A 20,900-nucleotide genomic window follows, 5' to 3' on the forward strand; every position below is an offset into this window, starting at 1 on the left:
GTTCTTTACATCTTTTGCATATCAACCTTTGTTTCTCGCCCCCCTTTTTTTTGGAGGATGGTATTCTTTTCTTAATATTTTACACAAAAGATACAGAACAGAATAATATATCATGTCAAGAAAGGAATTCTTTGTTCCTTTTTTAACAAAGGAATTTGTTTAACGTATAAAACAATATCGGTTTCAATAAAGTGGAAAATATTCAGGGCACATAGGTTCTGCACTGGCTAAATTATATAACCCAAAATATCACCTGGATGACTGATATCAGGTCGCATAGTGACATGTTATATCCATCTGGCTGAGCTACTGAAAAGTGAGTTTTGAGGGTTCACCCAATGCCAGATAATTAGGTTTCCTTATTTTTTTCTACTGAATGTTTGACTGAAGGAGCTAAATTGACAGTTGGTTTTGGCATTAAGTAGCATTGACTCAGGCTTAATCTTATACCTAGTCACAGTAAGAAGTTTTCTCCACCTAAGAAGTATTGTTATACACAACATTTTAGAGTTCAGTCTGTCAATTTTTGTTTTATAATGCTGTCCATTATTTTTGATAACAAAATAGAAGGAAATATACTTACTCTTTGGCATCAGAGATATGGCTTTACAGTATAAGTACTTTTCTTACCTGCTGGTATTTATTTAGTAGCAGGTAAGGAAAGTATTTTCATTTTGGTTTTTAATTTGGACACAATGTATTTAGGAGACATACTGTGATGGTTTTTGATTACAAATCCATGTTTTACCAAACATACATAACAGATTTATTCTCTATGTGGGTTTATATTAAGTAGTAAAGATGAGTTTAAAGGGTACTGGGAAAACCCTCTTAGCCCCCAAAATGTTTTCTCTCTAATAGCTAGATTAAGCCTGAATTTTCAAAGCTAAACAGATTCATTCTTTTGACTCAGTCTCCTCAAGGAATAGGTTATACTTGATGCCTTTCTGGTCATCTATGCATTAAAATGGAATGACTACCATATGAAACCCTTTCCTACGAGAAGAGAGATGCGGGGCAATCAACAGAGGTGAAAGGAGAAAGAGGAAGAGGAGGCACTAAGGAAAGAAAGGAAACAAAAAGGTAAATTAAAAGAGGTGAGGTGTCCAAGACAAACTGTGAGTAATTCACATCCTTGACTAAGGCCGGCTGATATACTCCCATACCCATTTAAACACAGTGTTTTTATGTTCAGTTGAAATTCTGAGTATAGGTTCCAGATTTAAAAGCAAAGTAATGAATACAATTATTAAAATTGTTTGTGGACCAAGGCAAAAACCATTAGGTAGAAACAAACAAACAAACAAAAAACTTATTAGCTGGTTAAACACCCTTCTGATCTGAAAGACCATTTTGTAGCATAATTATCACTACAGTTTTCAAAACATAGGTTCCAGGGTTGTTGTTTTCTTTAACAGAAATTTTAAAAATGTTCTTGAATTAAATTCAAAGGGCTATGAAAAGTTAATATTATCACTGAAATATGATTTTCGTTTTGTTAAAAATAAGTATTATAGAATTATTTCATTTAGATCATGTTTACTTTTTCCCTTTTTGAAAATTCAATATTTTCTTCACTGAACATGCTTCTCTTATTCTTTTATATGTGTGCAGTTTAGATAAATAGCTGAAATTAAACCCACAGATTACACTGATCTATCAAAAGACTACTTAATCTTTCATTAAGTAAGTACCAGCACAGTCTCTTTTTTATCGTCTAAATGTTTCTAGAGGGTCGCTTTTCTGTTTGGTGTATAATTAGATTAATTAACATCATCGTTGCCTCGTCTACTCTTGATACCTCCGCTAAGTTACGTTTTACTATAATGTTAAACTTTCAATTGCCAATAACCCTCCTTAAATAATAAAAGTATTATTTTCTATCTGGCATCAAAATAACTAATTCTAACTTCACTGAAAATATTTGACAGGTGAGAAGTTCCAGGGGAAAATGATTTCCGAACGTGTGACTAACACATTTGTCCAGCTCCTTGCTCTTCCAAATTTCCCATTTGCATCAATTCTGAAAATTCAGCATAAACATTTTGCTGTAGAGTAAATAAACACGTTTTTGTAGTGCAACATGCCATGTCTAACCTTTGCAAATCGGGAAACACTTGGTCACATTCCTTACACTCCTGAATTGCATGTATCTCTCGGAGATCATTTTCACTGTCGAGTTTTTGTTGAAAGTCCTCCTCTACCATGGAGAATGCCGAGTGGGGTGTGCTGCATGGGAACTTCTGGTGATCCGCTAGTTCAGCCTTGGACTCGAAGAGCTGGTCACAATCCTCACAGCGGTACTGCCGTTCTTCTGTGAAAATAATTCAGGTGTTATCAGAACTAGGTGATCAGGGAGTGCCACCACACACTGGCAGTTCTTATCGAATTATGGAAGACATAATAGAAACTATTTGGTTGTCCTTTCCACCACTTCTATTTTAACACGGATTAGAAATAGTAAATGTAGGGACTTCCCTGGCGGTCCAGTGGTTAAGACTCTGCACTTCGACTGCAGGGGGCACGGGTTTGATCCCTAGTCGGGGAGCTAAGATTCCGAATACCGCGCAGTGTGGTAAAAAAAAAGAAAAGAAAAAAAAGAAATAATAAATGTAAAGAAGCCAGGACAAAGCCTACAACAATAACAGAAGTGATTGCTGTGGCTCCCGTATATAGCTTTCTTATCAGATAAAACTTTATGACAAAACCTTTCCAAGGTTTAATATTCACAGGATATTAAAAGTCATAATGACCGTTTACTGAGCATCATTATGTCCTCAACCCTGTACATGGATTATTGATATTCCTAAAACCTGACCGTGAGGAATTATATGTCAGATTTGTATCCCAATTTTCAGATGAGGGTATTGATGCTCAGAGAAGTTCAGTAACCAGTCAGGGATCATAGAGCTAAGTGGTTATGTCAGACTTTGAACACATCTCCGTTCCACACCCTTCTCGCTGTGCCATGTTACCTGGACGGGACATGGGACAGAGTCCCTATCTGAGCCGTACTTAAGCCTGGCTAATATCAATAAACTTGGAAATGCTTTAACATTCGTCATTACTTATAATGTGACACAGCTTGATTTTAGCACTTTTCTAGGCTCATTTATGTTCCCTCAGGGCCAGTGCTAATTGGCATGGCTTTGTTAAATAGCCAGCATATCATGCATTTGCACTTTAAATCACTAAGGTAAATAAATGGTAATAGTGGGGACCAGAGATAACAAGGCTATGGAGTGTCAGGTAGTGACGCCATTGTTTCTATTCTTTTTGTTGGAATAGCTTTCAGCCAACTCATGAGGCCATACTATGCACTGATCACACAGATATCATCACAGAAGTCCTGCAAACAGCTCACAATGCTGAAAGACACAGAGGACAACAACACGATACATCACCCCTGTGTTACAGACCTGCAGCCAGGACCTATATCCAGTTATTCATTGACCGAATGTTTTTGAGGGAATGTTTTAGTCACCTCCTGAATGTGAGGCATTTTGCTAGGGAATGAATACATAAGAAACCCAAGGGGATACACATGTGAACAACTAGTATGATACATCTTATGACAGATGCATGCACAGGCCTAAGTTAGGAGCCCAGAGGAATATGCCAAATCCATCTCTCCTGAGGGAGAGAGGTTCAGCGAAGATTTTGTAATGAGGAAGAATCAGCCAGGTGAAGCAGGATGAAGGAAGACATTTCAGGCGGTGGGAATACCATGGACCAATGACGAAGGCAAGAAAGAGCAGGGCAGGCTCGTGGAAAGGCAAAGCCGTAGTAAAGTGTGACAGGTTTATAGGGTGCATGTAGGAGAGGAGTGGGAAATGAAGTTAGAGAGGGTAGCAGGTCACTAGGGGCTTTTTAGGTCCATGCTAAGAAGGGTACAGAAAGCCACTGAAAGTTGGAATGCCCCATTGCAGCTTGAGAAGCCAAGCAGAGAGGTCAAACGGGTCGCTGCTGCAGTATACGATACTGGTTTAGTTTAAACTAAACCAATAACACAGGGGCCAGAAAGGTAAAGAAATTAGTATGTAGATTCAGTAGGGTTTGTCACCTTTGGACTTGGTTAAAGAAGAGGGAGCTATTTTAAAATAAATCACCTCAGCTGTAAGACAGGTTTCTCAATAACATAAACTAGGTAATGGAAACGTTTCCTATAGTTTGTGACGCTATTCACATGTTTAAGAGCTAAATTTAGGATCTCAGCCAGCAGTCTGAACACAAACAACCTCCAGGCCTATGAAAAGGCATAGGCTTTAGAGACAGCAAGACCTTCGTTTGAATGCTGCCTCTACCACTTTCTAGCCATGTGGTCTTGGCCAATTTACTCAGCCTTATATGGCCTCGTTTTCCTATCTGTATAATGGAAATAATTCCTTTCTTACAGGTTTGATCTATGTCTAAAAGACTAAATGAGACACTAAATGGAGAGCATAAAATATCTAGCATACGGTAGGTGTACAATGCATGTGTTTTATTTTCTCTTTTCTAAGAAACATTAAATCCTAGAAGTATGAAATACAAATCACCATGTAAACATTATAAACATTATATTTAACATATCGGGTATATGTATGGATATGGGTATGACACATTGAAAATGAAAAGCAACCGATGGGTTCCAGAGTGTTGTAAAGGCAGGTAATTTAGGAATGGTAGCCCTAAAAGAAAGATAGTCACCTCTATTTAGGCTTTTCAGAATAGTACGCTAACCATGTATATTTTAAAGAAATAATTGTTTGAAAACCTTTTTAGAGCAAACATTCACTGATGAAAGATGCCTTATACCAGAGACAGCCCAAATTAATTTTTTTTTTTTTTTTTATCATCTGAGCACTCCCTACTGTCAAAGAGCCCTTTCCCACTGGGTCAGGCTCCCCATTCAGGCTCAAATTCTACCAGGCTAGTTGACAAGTCTGGGTTTCTGAGGCCATTGACTTGTCACAGTTTCCAAGAAGAAAACAAGTTCCAAAAGCCTCCTCAAAATACAACTGGTATAATCTACAAAGAGGCAGAATGCAGCTCAGCCAAAGGAGAAAAATGTTCAAGTAAAGAGCCAGCCAATAGTGGTAGCTTTCTTTGCAGGAGCTGCAGATGCAGAGGCTGAGGTTCGCCTGTTTGGAATGCCAGAGACATGGGAAGTGGAGCCATCCTCACCTCTCACTGGTAACCCTTCCCAGTGGTCCTTCCAACTATAAAAACACTCTAGAGACACCACTAGATTATGCTAAATCAAATCACATTATATGAGGGGAGGGAAACAGGAAAAAGAAAGAAAACAGTCTTAAACGCTCATCCCAACGATACAAATCAACACAAATAAAATTTCCTTTTACTCTTACCTGAATATACATCACTAGTAATTATAATTCTTTTTGATCCCCCCTTCATTAATTTAGACTAGGTATCTGACAAATACAAATTCCTCTGGCTCTAAAATTTCCTCATCTGTACTTTTCTCCCAATCCTCATCCCTCCAGCCCTCTCCCATATGGTCATGCTGGCTAGGATTTTACTCAAGTAGAAATACTTTTCCCAGTAACAGAACATTAGATGGGAGAAACAACTGCTAGATATACAAAAGCCCAAGACCAAGCTCCCTGAAATGACTTTTGTACAGTGAAAGGACTCTCACTATAGTCTAAGGCATTGACAAAAGGTTTACCTATGTGGTGTCTCAGTCCAAATATTCAAAATTCCCCTGACCTCCATTTCAGAGAAGACCTCTGCTTACTTTAGCTTCACCGTAATATTAGCCAGATGTCATACCAAGAAAACAGCGACGCTATGAGAAGGAATTTCTTAAAACTGACATTGACTACCCAGGGAAACTAACAAGTACCAAGTGTGATGGACCCTTCGGCATATGCTCCATCACAATCTCCAAATGAGGGTGGCGCGGATGGTGGCGGGAGTGGTACTAACCGTGGATATCCGGTGCCATAGTGTCATGGGGATAGTCTTCACTCTTCATGAGCAGCAAGAGCTCCTCTCCTGGTGCGATGTCTGCAACTACTCTATAAAATATCTTCAAGAGACAATGAAGGGGTGGGGGAGGGGGGAGAGACAGAGAAGTGACTATTAAGGAAGGGCAAGATCTACACGAAGATAACTGTACATTTTCCCATACCTTAACAAAAATATTCCTTTTTATTTTCATCAAAAGAACTAGCTTTCCTGTTTTATACACTGAGAACTAGTCCTCTGATGACAAATGCAAAGCTGTGACTCTCCTGCCAATTCATATTCAATTTCCAGCTCCCACTTCACAAATCAACTTTTCTTAATGCGAGGCTTGCCGTTTCACATACACCCTGTGTAATGCTTAACAAAGAACAATCCCTTCTCTGAATTCCTTACTCTAGGGAGCCGCACACATACTCAGAGAGTTGAATGTGTCTTGCGTTATCCAGGAGTGGCCTAGCGAAGGCGGGCAGGGGCACAATCACTCCCCTCGAGCACGTTCTCAAAAGTAGCACCTTCTCAACAAGGAGCTTTTAAGGTAATAGGCTGGAGGGACACAACATAGAGAATCACGGCAACAAGATCTGTAGAGAACATAGTCAAAGGAGAGCATTTTGTTTTTTAAAAACTTAACCCCTCTTTTACCAATCAAAAGTGCCACTCACAGGTCCAGGACCTGCCTTCATGACCCAGACCCTGATCCCACTCTTTGAAAGCAGGCATTATGCCTTCAATTGATTCCTTTACCAGGGTTTGGGGGTGGTGCTTATTCCTCTTACTTTCTAGCAAAATGCTGATGAGAGGAAGGATTTAAGAAATCCATTAATAACTGACTAAAAAGCAGTGGGGCAAGTGTGGAAAAAACCCTGACCTATAATTTCCAAGAGCTGCCTACCTCTCCCCTGACCAGCGTGGTTACCCTAGGTAGGTCATTGCCCAATCTACTTGTCCAGGATTCCGGGTTTCTTCATTTATAAAAGCATTTAATTCTGATTTGTAACATACACAAACATCGAATCATTATGTTGTACACCTGAAACTAATATAATGTTATATGTCAATTATATCTCAATATAAAAAAGATTTAATCATGAAAATATTTAAGGTGCCTTTTCTTTTTCACATAATATGTTCTTAGTTTTTAAATCTATTCTAGGATTATTTATTAAACAACGATTCCGTAACCGGATAGAGGTTATGAAAGAAAGAATAAAGTTATACAGTTAACTGGTGCAAATGAGAACAATTACATTCACACACACTCACACACACACACACACACACACACAAATACCACCAAAAGCAACAATGACAACAACAAAACTAGGGGTTCAGTTCTGCTCAGTCTCGAGGCAATGGGGAGAAAAATCACATAACACAAATTGGCACACCCTACCAAGAAATGGGAAGGATCTATTTTGAGCAGACATTGCTCTACCTGTGGTTTCTTGCAGGACCACTCATTTCAAACTGAGAAAAGTTGAGTCATTTACCGTTTTATAAGATCAACAGAAATGTGCATAACTTTAATTATATTTATCTGTTTATCTCTTGAAAAGCAGAGGACGTTAAACATAAGTACGTGCCTCTTCACTCCAGTAGGTGGCTCTGAACTCCAATTGTTTATTTTTCTTTAAAAAGACCAGAGCACAAAACTGTGCTAAGTTCAAAAAATAACTCAATGAGGAGTATTTTCTGCTTAGTTTCTTTCCTGTCAAAATAAAATCAGTTTTTTCATGCAACAGTAATTTAACCACATGAAGTTGCTTTATAGAAAATAATGCCAAACATAAAATGTTGCCCTAATATAATATAACCTAAGATTCTTTATCTCTATCCTTAGATAAAATCCAGACTATCTTAGGAAAATTACTCCTTGTTATGTGCTGATTCTATAAAAACCAGAGAATTTACAGTTTGTATCTTATTAACCCTAACGTTCACATTTTCCATTCTCCGGCAGTACACTGAGAGGAATAATTCTGCTCAAAAAGTTACCAGATTAAAAAAAAAAAACAAAAAAACTGTGCATTTGCTTTTTTCCCCCTAAACTTTCCAGTTAAATGCTTATTAGTGCCCTGTTTCATTCTAGAGTTCTATTTCCCCTTAGAAAACAATAGACTTCTCTCAACAGTTTGAATCACCTCTTCTTTTGGCATCTCTCAAAGGTTTAACTTATTAGCTTCCTTTCCAACAACATGTTGATATTTGAATTGTGACATATTAGAACTTTTCAGTGGCTTCTCGGAAACAGTGAGGTTAAAGAGACAATATCCCGAAAGACCGTAAAACAGTACAATTGTCTCTGTTGGGGAATGCTGCAGAGACACACATGCCAGATCATTGGAAGAAAGTATTACGATATCATTATTTCTTTTGAATAATGGAGTCCACTATTAATCATGTCTCTTTTAGTTCCATTTTAGATTTACTCAATCCAGTGTGAACAGTCCAAGAAACAAAAGAAAGTGATGGATACACTGTAACTACACATTAGAAAGATAATTCTCTTTGCCGGGACATAGGTCACTACTGTAATTTCCCTTTAAGTGTCCAGATTGTCATGTGAAGAATACTGAGTGCATAAAAAATAAGACACGGAAGAGCGTTGATGTTGGCTTTATTTACTGGAGGTAAAAGGTGACATTCCAGGCCACGAAAGGCAAGGCAAAGCAGAGTGGGTTTTAACTTCAGGGTGTTCTTTTCGATTTTAAGTGAATTTTTATGGTGCTCATGAAACTGAGGTTTGAAAAGAACTGGCAAGAGCCCGAAGTAATGAGGGCAGATTCTGGGCGTGCTTCCTCATATCGCAGTAAGAATGTGCCTTGAAGCCCCATCTACCGCCCTTAGAAATGCAGTGCTTTTTTCAAGGTGTTGTTACCACTTGCCATTTCATTATATCTCAACTCTTTGGATTTTACAGAGACTTAAGCAAAATTATGTCTTTGCTCTTATAATTACAATGGTCCCAAAGTGTAATTTGAATGCTTGAATCCAGAGATGTCTACATACAAAGTTGGTTTATGTTCTAGCAATAACAATACACCAGCAGGCGTTTGAGAAGTGAGAGAAGTAGTTTAAATGAAAACATGATGACAATTTGTTGCCTCAAAACAATCATGTGGGGGAAAGATGGAATGTAATGTTGGAGGAATCAAGCCTTTCAGAAAAAAAAGTTATCGCATCTATGCTTTTATGTTAGAAAATAGGTCTTTCAGCAAATAAAAATATAATAAAGAATGGAAGTGATTTATGTAGCTTCTCCCACAGGTTTGTCAATTAAGTATGCTTGACCATGCTTATAAAAATGTAATCATAACATCTTTAAAATCAGTGTATTCTCAAAATTTCGGCTATATATTGCAGTCCTATGAATTACATGTCATCTGAGTTACGTACCCAAAGCAGAGACATGACTAATATAACCTCTCTGGGTTTTGTGTTAGATAAAAATGGAAGGGAATCAATTCCTCTGTTAAATTCCGTAAAAGAGTTAACAGGTCTCTTCCATCAGGGAGTTTTATGGCAAAAGTTATCTGGAACCAAAATAAAAATGTCCTGGATCTGGGATTTTGTGATGAATTCAACTCAAGTATTTAAAGAGGGGCTCAAAATCTCAAACACTTAGAAAAAGCTGGAATGGATACAAAAGGGCTGTTGATTTATTATTTTGCTGTGTGTCTCTCAGAATGCTCTACTAGAAGGGAGAACACAATCTCTCCCAATATAAGGTGAAAAATTAGAGGAATGGGGCCTTTTAGTATAAGAAAATAGGATTATATGAGAATTCCGTTTTTTAAAAGTCATGATAAATATTTTAAAACTGTGTTAACTCCTTTAGAGTTTTCTATTTGGTAGCTAATACCAAATTCCAGAAACACAACATGTTATGAACATGACCTAACTCTCCATATATCGGAAACTTTTGAAAGTGGAGGTGGTCTTTTCATTTTATCATAGAAGAAATTTAATTTTTCCAATATCTTGCTGGACTCTTTTTAATTTTTCCAGAAAGCTTTATCTCTGTCCTTGTAAGTATGGATATTATATGTAAATCCCTGAATACTTTAATTTATAAGAATAAATATTATAGTAAATGGTTTAATAGATCTTTCTATATTCTTTTATTTTAAAATTTGCCAAAATATCACACTAGTGAAATTTCTTAATATTTTTTAAAAAATTCTAAAGCATTCAGATATTTGAAGATAAAACTAGAAATCCCTCAAATTGTTCACTTTTACTACTGGTGAAATTCACAATTTAAGGCATAAATATAATATTATGCATGTATATAGGAATTACTCTAAAAAATAATTATTATTCTTAATTTATTTTAATCAAACCTTGAAATGGTTCCAAATGTCAAAAGGATATCTGTTCAATTAATATTCATAAGGCTAAGCTAAAGGTAAAAGGCAGTGGTGATGTGGATTTGATTTAGCAAATTTTAGACTGCCAAAATGTATATTTTCATACAACGTTATATATTAGTATATATGTGCTTGGATATATTATATATTTTATATGTGATTTATAAATGTGGCAAAGTATACATTTTAGGGACATTTTAAAATCTGCACAAGATATTAGTAATCTCATATTTTACATATTAATATAAATTAATATTTAATGGCATATGATTAATTCTATTATATATCATATAAGTTATATACAATTATATATTTTATAAATTGCATATTATATGTAATATATGTTATAGATAACTATTTATTATATATAGTTGGAACTGAAATTAATCACATTTTTTTAAATATTCATTTTCTTTTGTTATTTAAGCCCAAGAGGACAGCCACTAAAAGAGAGTATGGACAGTTTTAAGCATTCTGATAGCAAAGGCAATAGGCTATAAAAGACTTTCAGATTAATTCTGTTTTGTACTGTCACAGCCTGTGTTCAACCTATTCCTCCATCAAATTGATGATGCTACCATTTGTATTTATAAATGGCAATAATGTGGGTTCTTGTTTATTATCCTATAAAATAGAAAAATCTAGAATCTGTCAGATCAGACTTGCTGTCTAGTTTGCTATGCTTGGATCGATTCAAAGTATTATGCTTGTATTACTGAGACAGAAGAAAAATTCAGTGCACACAGAGAAAACAAGAAAGAAAGAAAACATCATTTACTTTTAAAAAGATGAATAAGGACTCATTGTTATGAATTCTCATTTATTTTTCCTGGTCAAGCACTGGAAGTTTTATTTATGCTTAATAGACTGCATTTGGCATGTCTGAAAATGGCAGAAGTGTGAATTATGAGTGACCTTCAACCTATTCAGGAAGTTGTAATAATTGAAATAATAGAGAAATGTACTCCCTGCAAAATCTGTACCGAGAGACAACTTTTTCAGACTATTGCCGTCTTTTCACTTTGAAGTAGACAGTTGATTTCTTCCCTCCCACCTCCGAACAATCAGCCTGAATGCTTTATTTTCTATAGCTTCATTCAATTTACCAGTCCGAAGACGAGGAAAAGCTGAGTGGAACTTTAATGTTCAGAGTGTGGATAGAAGGGGAGATAAGTGACCATTTGCATGTCTGAACAAAGTCAATATTTGATATGAGCACATCTGCCAGTCTTGGTGCTGCAGAGGTAACATCAAGTCCACAGAGACAACGTGTGCATATGTGCTGGCTTTAGGAGACTTGCTCTGGACCCCTGATCCTTCCATAGCAACATGGGAAACCCCTACTCAGGAGGGCAGGGGTGACAAGTTTTTAACCTCTGAAAGAAGGACCGTATTACACATTCTAATCCTGATTAGTAAGAGATAGCTAAAAGTGTCTTCAGCAGACAGAGATTGATGACAGAATGTAAAGATATTTGTCCAACAGAATGGAAGCATTATCGTGGCCAAACTTTGCTAAAGCAAACCATCCTTAGTTTCCTTAGTTCCTCCAAAGACATAGTATCCCGAATTTGTCTTTAAGGTAACAGTCTAAACACTATAAGATATTAACTGAGAAATGTCAGGTACTGTCTTGCTGTATCTGCTTCCAAAACAAAATTATATGTATCCACTGGCTATTTTCAGAACAAAAATATTAATGAAGGAGAAGTTCTGCCCCACACATCTTTATCTCTTCATTAAGAACATGAAGAGAAAGCCAAGTGTAATTTATTGGATGAAACAAAACAGAAAGGACTGACTGTTGACTCCAGTTTGCAAGAACAGGGCAAGTGATAAAGATACACATTATTATACCTGGAGCCTACAGTGTACCCAGCCTGGAAGCCTTGCAAGTTGTCCTGTTAAATAACCTCTAAGGATCTCTCTACAGACCCCACAAGAAATATTCATTAGCCACCTGTCTTTAATGTGGCCATTTTGTCTGACTCTATGAAAATTGATCATTCTGAACAGTTTCAGAATGCTTGGAAAGTGAGGAAGCTAAAGATCCTCTTTGGGTTTTTTACTAGGCTGGAGGTGTTTCTTGTGTTCTTGACCAACATGTTTTCCTCCTTGATGACTGGCTTGTAATGAATTCTGACAACTATCTTCTTGGTACCATTCCAGAAATAGCTGGAGTCTGGTATGGTTGTGATGCTTTTAGATCTTCCTGAATGAAAAGTGTTGTGTACATGCAAATATTAATTACTTAGAATGTGCAGATCATCTTTTTTCAATTTATGTGGTTTGTGGAGCTTGGTAAAAATTCCTAGTCTGTGTAGTGCTATGGCAGGGTTGTGTGCTGGGCATAATTACATGAGGGAAACTTTTTTGTGGGGAGGGGATGCTATTTGTTTTATCATGTAAATATCAAATGACAGACTATGTCTGAGACAGCTTCATCTTCGGGTGAAGGAAGTAACTTATCAGCCAGACAGCATTCCCCCCAAAGTCAGCTTAGGCACCGTTCACAAAGCCAGTCTCTGGGTATTGCCAGCTGGCATTCATCTTAAAACAGCAGAGCATAACTTTGGTATAAAAGTGGAACTTGACTTAAAAGCAAAGCAAAGAAAATGGCCAAAGCCAATAATAATTTTAACATCAAAAGAGGTCATAGAAAATGTGGACAGAAATCCTTGTAAAGGAAGAGCAAATTAACAAATTACCTGACAGTTGACGCAAACATGTTTAAAAAGTAGAGAAAGGCTAAGATACTACATTTTGCTTTTTTGCACAAATTGCATTAATTGAATGATGTAGGCATACATTTTTTTTTCAGTAAAAAGCCAAAGAAAATAACTTGATAACTGAGTCCATAATAAGCCTGCAATAATAATACTGTTATAGTGTCACAGCAGCCTGATAGCGCTGCTGACGTGGACCCAGGGAGAGGGAAAGTGGGTGTGCCAATTCAGCCATGATGGTCCTGGAAGCAGTTAAAACTTTATAAGGTAAAGCACAAACGAGAACAATGCCTGATCCAACTGAAAACACTGTAGAATCTTGCAGCTGTTCCTCAACGACAAGGGAGCTGGCAGAATCCCCTACGTGAATTCTGACTTGTATTCTCTGAAGGGCACTCCTTCTTCTAGATCTTATTTCTTCAAAATATACATCAGGTATTAGATAATCTCTTATCGACACATTTTGTTTTCTTCAGAGGGAACAGCAGACTTCTCTTAGTCTACTTACTAAATACCAGCTGTCAAGGGCCTGTTTAAAAATGAAAGGACTTATCACCTTGTGTAAATGACAAGATTAATAACGTCTTGGGTTTCTGAGAACTTTATTCCACTTGTAGACCATGTTAGGGCAGGCCAAGAGCTTGAATGAAATTGCGTTCCTTTCTGTGATGCACACCTATAAAATGTTACCCCAAATCACATGCCCAGATCTTTCTCATTATCATGAGTGGAAAGGTAGTTCTTGTGTAAGTCGAAAAAGTTCACTTACACGAATTGGGCCATAGTGACCTGTCTGATTACAACCAAAATGGTTTCACCATGAAGAAGTATTAGAGGAAAACTTGTGTCCAGAGAGCTATTTCATAAGTACACTAAACTTGTGAACATATCCTAGATAAGCACTGGCCTGATTTGAGGTACCTAGGGGGTCTGTGGGCCCACTTGCCTTTGATCTAGGTGAAGGGTATAGCAATGTGGAGGTCTGAGGAAACTCATCAAAGGATGGAGGGAAAGGCAGGAGCAGGGTGAGAACAAATCTAATGCAACATGCTCCATCGACCCATCAAAATGGATGTAAAAGTAAGATATCTACAAGACAACAAAGAAAGGGACATCAAAATATCCAGATTTAAAAAAAAAACACTCAGTAAATCATCTAGGTGTTTGGCCTACTTGACATTAAACACATGGGTGCTTCCAGATGTAATGAAACCTCTGAATAATTAATAAACCATTTTCATGCTGCCTCTACATATTTGGTCCTCTTGAGGACCTATTCTGGAAAGAACTTTCATTATCCAATTCTCTGCTTTTGCTCCTGCCCTGATCTACCTCCCAGTGCCAGTTCTGGATCCTCAACCAGGGATAATTCAGACCATTAAAATGCAAAGATATTGAAGCATTGTCTGTCTCAGTAAAAATTTCCAGCTAAAGGCTGTGCCACAGCAGTATAGCTATGTAACACTATACAAAAACTTTAAGCAATAAGGGAAAAAATAATTAGGACTTCAAGGATAAAGAGCCTTGGGTGTTTTTAGTGGATCTACTATTTTATGACTGGAGTGTGACTTAATTTACTAGTGTCTTTGGTGCGGCCTTCTTTTACAAAGATAAATTACTGTAGTTAATACAATATTTTCAGGGGGGAATAAGGATATCAGTCAGAAGCTGCGGCTGCTTAGAAATTATGGTTTAGCAAGTATGCCAGTGTTTTCAGAATTTCTATCTCCAAAAACATCACTGCAATAATTTTGAAAACATGAAATGAAAAAGACATCTAAAAACAATAAACTCGAGTCTTCTAGGCAGCATTGTCAAGAAAAAAGCTGCCACAAAGCTCACTCTGGCCTGAAAAAAAGAAATCTGCAATAAAATAACTTGCAGAAATCTATTGGAAGATTTAAACTCTGAAAAATCCCCTCAAATAAAATGCTTGTAGAGAGGTATTAGGAAAATGTTCATGGAATAACCTTTGTCTTTATGATACAAAACAGATTGCACGCTTTATCAACTTTACCTGAAAATCAAAACCTAGGCTGTTTCTAAGTACCTCATCACCCCAAACAAATCAAATATAAGTTTTATCCAAGACAACGTGTTTTGACTGTCCCACTATTATCAAACTGTATTATCACCTTTAGCAGACACATTAATTCTCTTTTATAGAACTCCTTCACATCATTATAAAACTGATCCAAATTGACTAAACTTGATCTTGAACATTAGAATTTTTAAAAATACATATCTTTGAAAAAGTAAACTATAATTTATACCCTCCTTTTCGTTTTAGGTCATCTTTTCCCTTCTTTGTTGGATGCCCTAATTATTACAATGACTAGCTTGCAGTTGAAAGATTCCCCTGAAATTCTTCATTTTTAAAGCCCAGGACTTATTTAAAATTCATTTTATAAACTTGAGCTCTATCTAAGAATCAGAACAAAGAGGAACACTTTTTACAGTTTTTTGTCGCGTGCTTAATTTGCTTTTGTGTGTGCAGGTGAGTTGATGTTGTTAATGTTTAATAATTACTCCTGATCCAGGGTGTCTCTTTATATCTGGATATTAAATAATATCTCACACAGTGGGAGCGTTCATTATGAGATGAGTTGTGCTTATTCACCATTTGGCAGCTCCTATTCCTCACGGAAAACAGAGTGAAAAAATAGACCTAGAGAATCTCTCTAGTCAGCTCTTTTATCATGGCACCTAGTCCAGCATTCACATTTCAAAGCTTCCTGGAATTGCTAGTCTTAATTGGCTTTTAGAAAAGATGCATACACTATTTTGATGTCTGCTCTCGTTTGTCTTGTCAACTGGGTTAAGTGTGATTGTATGCATATATGTCTATCACACAAATCTGACTTTTACCTCTGACTTTCCTCTCGTTGTTTACGGGTGAACTTACTTGACCATAGAATGTCAATTTCACAACTATGTTATTTGATAGGTACTCTCTTACCATCTTAGATTTCTGCCAGCATAATACATAAGTTTAAAATGAGAACTTACAGAAATAATAGTGTATGTCTAATATTAGCCTTTTATGGTTTTCCTGATTAACTATTTTCCCTGATTCTTCAGTTAAAATATGTAAACGTGCTCTTCATTAAGATACAAAACCATCATATTTTCTTTCGAAAGCAATGCATTTTACAATGTGTACCTCAAAAGTAACCATGTGAAAATTATAAATGCCTACTCTAATAAGCGATCTAATTCATACTTAAGAACAGCAAAATAGTTTCCTTTTTAAATGAGATCACAATTCCCAAGGACAAGAGTATATTTATTAAAAAATATTAGACCCATAACTATTAAATGAAAAAATGTATTGGCCACAAGTCTCATTCTTCAACCATCTTTTCACTGATCCTACAACAGTTTTATCTGTCTAAGGAAATAGCTCCTGTTGTCAGTAAATATGGTTAGCAAATAATTATTATGATATAAGTACATTATTTCATCTTACAGCTGCCTTTTGAGGTCTTCCAGTTCCTTTTTTAGGAGGCATCACACACACAATTCACTCATTTACAACACCTATGTAATTCCCACACCTACATATAGTCAGTGCTCAGAAGTGTTTGTTGTTGATGGTGACAGTAACTCATGTGACGGACTTGGGATATTTTCTGCTTACGATCAATAGCTAATTTAATAATGTTTTCCTTTGTCAATAATGTCTCTTGTTTTCTTACAGCAAAGGGAAGAAACCAATTGATTGGTTTATTATTTTTGATATGTGTTGAAGATTTTTAAATGATTCCCATTTAAACCTAATTTTATAATTTACTACCTCTTACACAGTTTAGTCAGTAAAAATTATCTAGTAGCTGGTAAAACGCCAAAGAATAATCTCATAACAATGATTGAAACAGAGTCTTAGACAATATGACGCTAGCATTACTTACCAGCTTTCAAATGGAAACATCTAATTTAAACTTTTCTTTTTCTTGGTGGTGATTTTCATAGTAGATTTGCCAAGCAACCATTTTAATATGGTCTTTGAAACATATTAGATTTACATAACCATCGGTTTAAAAGAAATAAACGATGATAATATAACTATATTCTAACTCAACGATGTTTATAAAACAAAAATTAGCAGGTTGAAGTTCTTGTTGCTTTAAGTATTGTCATACTAAGTTACAAGATTCATAACCTCACTTTATTGAGTGCAAAATATGTTTCTTGATATTTTCATGATCTTGTTTCATAGTTACTGTTATTAAAGTTAATCTCACTGCATGAGCCTCCATAAGGCAATTTCCAGCAGTGATACTTTTAAACATTTCACATAAACAACAACAAAAAATGTTATTTGATTAATCTAAAAGTGTTTCTCATTTATAATTAGGCAAATCAAATGCATAATCAGACAAGTTCACACGTAGATCATACATATATCTCTACCTATTATTTAAAATAAAATCTATATAATATTTCAAGTGTATCACTTCCAATTTCTGCATAAATTCAATGTTCTTGATTAGTTCAGTACTTTCTATGAATGTCTCCTTATTATGATGGCAAAGGGAAAAAAAGGTAAAGAATAGCTACTAATAAGTAGTATTCAGTTTTTAAATCATTCAGTCATTCCCAGAGAACTGGAGCATTTATGAAGTTTACTAGCACAAAATTTACTAGCAAAAAACTACCCAAAAAAGAAGTACTGAAAATGACTTTATTCTGCATCTTATATTTGGGCATTACCTTTCACCATATCGACAAACAGGCCACAAGGGTCTACTGAAGCTCACTGTTATTTTTATTCTTCAGGCTTCACTGATACTTTTAGTGCTCTCCAAGAAAGACAAGAAAATCTTTACAACATACCTGATCATTTATCTGGCATGCAACGAGGTTGTGCTGATCATAACAGCCAGCGAACCTGATGTACTTGAGCCAGCTTCCTACATCTGGTTGACTAGCATCTATGCAGAACTTCACATTGCAAAACTCATCTAAGATCTAGAAGGAAGAAGACGAGAACAATCAATTTCCATTATCAGTTCATTCATTAGAATGGTTAATTGCTTGAAAATATTTTATTCAAATGTATGTTTCCTCCTTTGAATCCTTAAGAGAAAAAAAGTCAGACAGCATGCATATTAATAAAGAAGGAATAATAATAAGTTATCTTAGAAGTGCCAATGTACTGCCTTTAAAGGAACAAAGCAATTGTAAATTATTACAAAAACTGATTAATTGGTTTTAAGAATGCTCGATTCCTTGTTATGAATGAATGAGTGCTATTGCCTTAATTTTATCCAATGTGATTTTTACGAAAAATAATATTGAACAGCATATATTAACATAATATTTCTAAACGATACAAGTCAATATTTTAGGTTCAGATATTCTTCCCTTGTAAGTGTATACTTTCACATATTTTGCACTTTAAATTAATGCAATTTAAAAACTTTAATCTAAATATTGTCAAATTCCTTTTCAGTTTGCATTGCACTACCATGAAACAAATCACACCCGTAATTGAAGAAGATAATAAGATTTGTCTCACTGATGCTTCCGACCAAACTAAAGAAAAACAAATGAAAATAAATAATTGGTAAACAGTTGTGCAAAATATGTCAACCTAAAGTGTTAGGTAACACATGCCAATGCATATTTCAACTTTATGTTTCGTAAGTAAAATACCAAAACTGGCTTGTGAACAAGTAAAAAATATGTAAGAATATTGACATAAATTGTCATCATTATATATGGTTGTGTATGTTAGTGTTGTTATTTTTCATGAGATTTTATGTTTGGCCTATGCTAAATACTAATCACTACTCAGGATACCTATTAAACAAAAATTAAGATGGGAAGTGTCCATTTTTAAGGTCTTGTCTACTTAAACGAGGCTATTCGGATTCAATAGTAGCAATAATGTTTTAAACATCAATATTAAAAGCTGCAGAGTTGTTGACCTGATGGTAAATAACTAGAAAGTCTGGTAATGTTAATGTCAATCAGTTAGCGCAAACTTGAGGAAGTTTCCTATCAAAGACTAAACAATCTAGTCTAGAACATTAATTGATGAATTAAATAACCTCCTCCCCGCCCCCCCAGAACTCTGCTGTATCTATACCTATAAAAGTTAAAACTAAACACTCGGGTGCATAGACCAAAGTAATTTTGCACAGAATTCAGGTAATCACCCAGTTGCAGATTCAAGTCATTAACTCACCACAAACTTCAAGAAGAAGCCCAGTACTCAGAGGGCTCTAGTCAAGAGGCATTATGAATAAGCCTTTGGCCATCAGGCAATTAAAGGGCAATAAGTAGTCCCACAATTTTTAAAAGAAAAATTGAAACATAAGATAGGAATAATAATTGCCACACACACACACACACACACACACACACACACACACACACACACAAATCAAGTCTTTTTCAAGGAGGCCTCTTCGCACCACCAACAACAGAAAGTCTATATTAAATACCCTCTCTAGTGAGAAGAACAGATTTCAACAATTCCTCATTTATAAAATTACAAACTTTAAGTTGTTTTCTTCAACTTTCAATGCTGAGCAGCTTAGATGGCAACTTGAGATATCCCCCCTCCTCACATGTCTGGAAGGTGCATAAACAATAACAGCAATACACACTTTAAAACAGTAAAAGGTTGGGATTGTTGCTTTGTTTTTTGGTTTATTTGATTTCTGGTTAATATTTGTTGTTTGTTTTCTTGACTAGCCCCCCTCCCCCCCAAAAAAGGTAGTTCTACTGACACACTAGAGAAATATTTAATGAAGGAAACAGGGTGAAGGCAGTGAAATGCAACACCAATTCCATTTCATATTTGCAGAAAGACGTGGGAAACTTGTTAATTTCAAAAAGTCAAAAATCATTTATCCCCTTAGCTTTCTAGCATTCCCTTTTTGCAAGGGCAGGGTAAGTACTGCATATACTGCACATAAAAATTCTAGGTGTAATTTTACTCCGTGTTAACATTATTGCCATTGCCACTGTCAACAGTGAAATTAATTTAAAAACAGGTTCATTTCCAAAGAATGTCTTTTTACATACATGTAATATGATTATTCAAATATTTCACCAACGTATTAACTTTCTTACTCTCCGTATTCTTGCGCCAAGACAAAAGCTTAACTTTCTCCAGAAACCTTCCCCCCCCCCCCCGGGTGAATTATTCGCTTCTGATTTGTTAATACAACTGCATTTGTCTCCCAAATGTCTTAATCGTCTCGGAAATCTCGAATAAAATAAAGTAACAGCACATCTTCCGTCATTTCATCGAACACACTCCTGTGTTTTTAAAAGCTGTCAAGTTCCAAAGATAGCTTAAAAAAAAAAATCCCTTTAGGTGGACTTTAGAGAAAGGCCCTTTCAAAAATCCAACAGCGAAAGGAAAAAAAAAAAAAATCCCCACAATCTAGCCAAAGGGTCCGAATGTGACTTTCTCGCGAAGCAGCACACGATGTTGGACAGCAAAGCTGTTACTTGGCAAGGTGGAACTCGGCCGAAAGCGGCTCCAAAGTCGCGTGGCCGGTGCCAGGAATTCAGATTTTGGCAGCCCCACCTTCTGAGTCCCTGATACCGATGGACAGACCCACGGAGGGAGGGGAAGGAGGAGAAGAGCGCAAGGAAAGGAGGCCGACAGCCGGCAGAGAGACCCACCGAAGGCCGGACGACCCACCCCGGAGACGCGTCCAGACCGCACCGTTGCACAGGAGGAACAAGGAAATCGCCAGTCCCGGCAACGTAGATAAGCACAGGGCTCCGCGAGACTGCGGGCAAGTAGGAAAAGAAGGCTGGGGGGGCGGGGGGCGCCCCGGAGAAGGGGTGCCAAGGCAGGAAA

The 20,900-nt window shown here is 36.4% G+C and overlaps 1 protein-coding gene across 9 annotated transcripts in view; it reads right to left on the reverse strand.

Annotated features, from left to right (window-relative positions):
* MECOM (MDS1 and EVI1 complex locus) overlaps positions 1–20,900 on the reverse strand; it is a 572,766-nt gene that overhangs the window by 41,690 nt on the left and 510,176 nt on the right. For 8 of the 9 annotated variants that reach the window (XM_059920491.1, XM_059920488.1, XM_059920489.1 and 5 more), the window contains 3 exons: positions 17,909–18,043; positions 5,935–6,037; positions 2,098–2,314 (listed from right to left, as the gene is read on the reverse strand). In XM_059920491.1, coding sequence (XP_059776474.1) covers positions 2,098–2,314; positions 5,935–6,037; positions 17,909–18,043 — 455 coding nt within the window. Of the gene's footprint in view, positions 1–2,097; positions 2,315–5,934; positions 6,038–17,908; positions 18,044–20,719; positions 20,824–20,900 lie in introns of those variants that run through there. The other variant, XM_059920494.1, reaches the window with a different exon arrangement.

The sequence above is a fragment of the Balaenoptera ricei genome, chromosome 4 (assembly GCF_028023285.1).
Source record: "Balaenoptera ricei isolate mBalRic1 chromosome 4, mBalRic1.hap2, whole genome shotgun sequence".
Lineage (NCBI taxonomy): Eukaryota > Metazoa > Chordata > Mammalia > Artiodactyla > Balaenopteridae > Balaenoptera > Balaenoptera ricei.